At 41.6% G+C, this 4,002-nt stretch overlaps 1 protein-coding gene across 1 annotated transcript in view; it reads left to right on the top strand.

Moving 5' to 3' along the window:
* The window catches only part of epha8 (eph receptor A8), a 60,059-nt gene that overhangs the window by 4,632 nt on the left and 51,425 nt on the right, over nucleotides 1-4,002 (top strand). The window contains 1 exon segment of the mRNA XM_035662890.1: nucleotides 2,840-3,155. Within this exon segment, the coding sequence (XP_035518783.1) occupies nucleotides 2,840-3,155 (316 nt within the window).

The following is a 4,002-nucleotide window of genomic DNA, read 5'->3' as shown; positions in this document are numbered from 1 at the left end:
GTTGGACAACAATGGAGCTATGTGGCACAGATGAGGAAGACAGACACACAATATTTGTTAGTAGATACATTTAGTGCTGGTTTGGGTTCTTTTCATGAGATTTGTAGACAGAAATATAGAATATCACCAACCTCATCCTTAAAAGCTGAATTTTTTTTTTTTCTTGCTCAACCACACACACACACACACACACACACACACACACACACACGCCATGAAATATGGGCCAAGTAATCCAATCTGTAATGGACTGTTGTGTTTACATAAAGTAAAGCTGGACCTATTCCTAAAATGCTGTCAAGCTCTTCAAGCATTCAAAATATACACACACACTTCAGTATTTAAACCTAGCAGATGTTGAGCCAAACCTGGAAAGAATAAACTTTTTTTTTACAGCAGCCATTTTGACATGAAATAGTAGGGTAAACACAGGTGATACTAACTGAGGCTCCTTTCCATGCTCAAACACACAGCTAAAGGTGCGCACAAACATTTGTGGTTAAAGCGAAATCAAGTTAAAGCGTCCGCTGTCACTGACTTTCAATTGAGTTTTTGCAATAACACTTTAAGTTGCATTGCCACTTGCAGCCTTCCTTTCTGTTTTGCATTGAGCCCAATTAATACAGAAAATCGCAGCCAGCCTGAAACCAAACAGAAGGTTTCGGCTGCAGCTGTCCACACATATAACAATGCCCCGATCATTGTATAGCAGTCTTGAGGTTGTTCTGCTTTTCTAATGGAAACCTACATGTTAGAGTGGGAGGGTGTTGCTTTTGAACTGTTATTTTGTATTCCATTTAACTTCAAATGATCAACTTGTAGCATGTTTACCTACCTACTTTATTCATTAGAAAATAACATAAGTTCAGTTAACATTTCATACATCTTTGAGGCTGACATTGACCTATCTTACCTTGCATATGTTTTATTTTATCTTATCTCTCTAAATTTGTTTAATCTTTTTCCTCTGGTCCCTGCAAATAGATGGCAGTTCTCTCAGTTAAAAAACTTTGCAAGAATGATCGGGACATTTAATTCAGCGTCTGTCAGATTAGATATTCACCTGTACTGCACCTTTACTATACAGCTGTAATATTATTTTACTTTTTTAACCAATATCACCACCAGATCATTAAAGAACAATGAATTCTAACAAATATGTATGATAGGGTGGGCAGTATGTTAACATTTTCCAGCCTGCCTCTGTCAGTCCAACAATCAGCAATTGCGGGTATTTTTTTGCAATTGCCACAAGCTATGTCTATTTTCCTCTCACCCGTTCGACGCAGACCATTAAATTAGCAAAATAAAACTACAAAAATCACCCAAAACACAATCAGTGACGGACTGCCGACAGCCGATATTCGTCCAATCTCCCAACCCTAATGTATACATTTTCCGAGAAAACATTGCATCAAAAGAGTGTGTGCCCATAACTGACAGATGTTAGCATTCAGTGCAGGGAAGAAAACGCCTGAGGCAACTTAAATGGTAACTGTTGATTGTGATTACACAACATATGTTTAATCCCAACAAAAATATCCCCATACACCAGAAAGATCAGCAAAACTCATAATTAGCTGTCTAATTAGCACACACTGTTGGTGTATTCGGAGCGTGGTGAGTCAGTTTGACGCTGAAAAATCTATTCAATCCATCAAATCAGTTTGTAAACAAAGGCACTAATTGTTGAGATGCATGTAGAGATTGCTCTTTTAAAACCATGGAAACACACTGCATGATCTTCTCTTTCACATTCAGGATAAAATCCATCATATGCAGTGTGAGAAACAGTATCTTAGTTCTAAGCAAATCCTCACCAAAGATCGTCCTGTTTCTTTCCTTTCTGCCTCTTGTGGAATCTCAGTACAAGGGGCTGAAAAACAGGACGGACCTTAATGTCAGAGTGAACACAACACACAGCAATCTGACCCTAACCCTCAGGCCCAGTGAGCGTCTAAAACAAATGAATTTGCATATTATAGAAAAGAGTACAATACAGTCCAATAAACAGCCTTTATGCCACGGTTATCACATACATGTAGTTGTTAGAAAAAGTCAATTAGAAACAACTAGACTGGTTCTTATACACTCATTTGTGACCATATTACATGTTAATAAGTGTGAGAAAAGCTGTTCTTCTATTACAAACTTCTTAAATCATCTTTTGAATCACCTGGGTGTTAACAGGTAGTCAGCTGTGTCATGATATGCTGATGTTGTTATGTTATGAAAAACAAGCATATAAAAATATAAAAACATCCATGTTTCCATTTTGCTGTTGGAAGCGGAGCAGTTGATTAATGACTGCTGCCAAAGCAAACACCAAACACCAGTCCAGAGATTAGATTAAGGCTGCGTTCACACTGTTCCACCTGTTTTGTTCAGGAACCACTGTGGCAGCCACAGTTTTGGTATGAAGAAATGAGAGAACTTTCCAAACTTCTAAAAAGTAAATTGCCTGTAGCAAGTCTTATAGCAGTGCAATTTCAATTTTGTGTTATGTTATGTGTGTTTCAAAGTACGTAGAGAAAGGTACAGCTGAGCCACACCACCCACTTCATTGCAAATGGAGTCTGTTATATACTAACCAAGTGTAAAAAGATTACCACCTGATGAAAATTTACAGTGTGACTGTGTTTGAACTACTGACTTTGTGCCGGCACGCGTCTGTGTTGTTTGACCCCCTTTTGCCACACCCAGCCTGATGCTGCCCCACCGCAGTAAAGAGAGTGCACCCCAACAAGTGGAAACAGACTCAGACAAGCACACACTCACATTAGTGATAAAGCCTATTTTATATTTGTTGTCACTGTCAAAACCTCCTCTCTCCTCACAGGTGCGAGGGGTGGGCCCCCTGACCAGACGAGGGTTCTACCTGGCCTTCCAGGACATCGGCGCCTGCATCGCCCTCACCTCTGTGCGGGTGTACTACAAACGCTGCGTGGGTGTGAGCCGGAACCTGGCGGTGTTCACCGATGTGGTGACGGGCGCCGATTCCTCTTCGCTGGTGGAGGTCAGGGGTCAGTGTGTGGATCACGCAGAGGAGAGGGACACGCCCAAGATGTACTGCAGCGCCGAGGGGGAGTGGCTGGTGCCCATCGGGAGGTGTGTGTGCTCCGCTGGGTTCGAAGAACACAGAGACTCCTGCGTTGGTAAGTTGACGTTGGTTTGTTGAGGCTGGTGTGAACACTGATTCTAACTGGTGCAGACCAAGGGACCAGTCCGAGACAAGACAATTCTTGTGGGGGTTGTTTGTGATGGGAACACAAAGAAGGCCAATCACAGGATTGTGCAACAGTCCATGTGACTTTAGCTTAATTCATAAGCTAAACTACAATTAAATACAAAATACTGAATCCATGTGCTGATTGTGGGAGCTGTCAAGGAAGTGATACAGTATATCAAAATATCTACATAATTTGGCATGATCATTCAGTAACAATTTGTGGTGTAAGGGGATCTGTTATTTGGGAAAAGGAGAAGTATTTTGGCTGTTCTTCATTAAAAAGCGAGTGAAATGTAGGGACCAGACAGTATCAGCCCACACTCCCCTCACTGTGATATTACTGCACGAGACACCTCCTTTTCATCCTGTTTGCAAAGATGGGGACAGACCTGGAGACTAGCATAAACCTAACTGAGCATGGATTCTGCTGTGTTCCTGTACCAATAATAAATAAAATCAGACATTCATTAAACAGAGCTCACCCTGCTAATCTCTACTGCATGAATCACTATGAGGTATGAGATGGATGGAGAGATGAGGGGAACACACAATGTAAACTCTTCGGAGAGAGCAGGAGGTTAGTGAACTTAATCAGAGCGAGACAAACTTCAGCTGAGCTGTGGCTCCGCTCTAAAACCTGCTACTGCCTCACTCAGCTCATCGCAGTTTTTATAGCTTACTTGCTTTTGTCCCTGGGTTTAAAGACCTGACCACCAATATCGCAGAATCCCCAGTTTGTGTCTCCCTCTCCCCTCATTTTCTGTCATCTCTCT

The sequence above is a fragment of the Morone saxatilis genome, unplaced genomic scaffold (genome assembly GCF_004916995.1).
Source record: "Morone saxatilis isolate NCDOM2014 unplaced genomic scaffold, NCSU_SB_2.0 Contig18, whole genome shotgun sequence".
NCBI lineage: Eukaryota > Metazoa > Chordata > Actinopteri > Moronidae > Morone > Morone saxatilis.
Note: the sequence above shows the minus strand (reverse complement) of the source record. Positions and strands in the feature narration are given on the sequence as shown.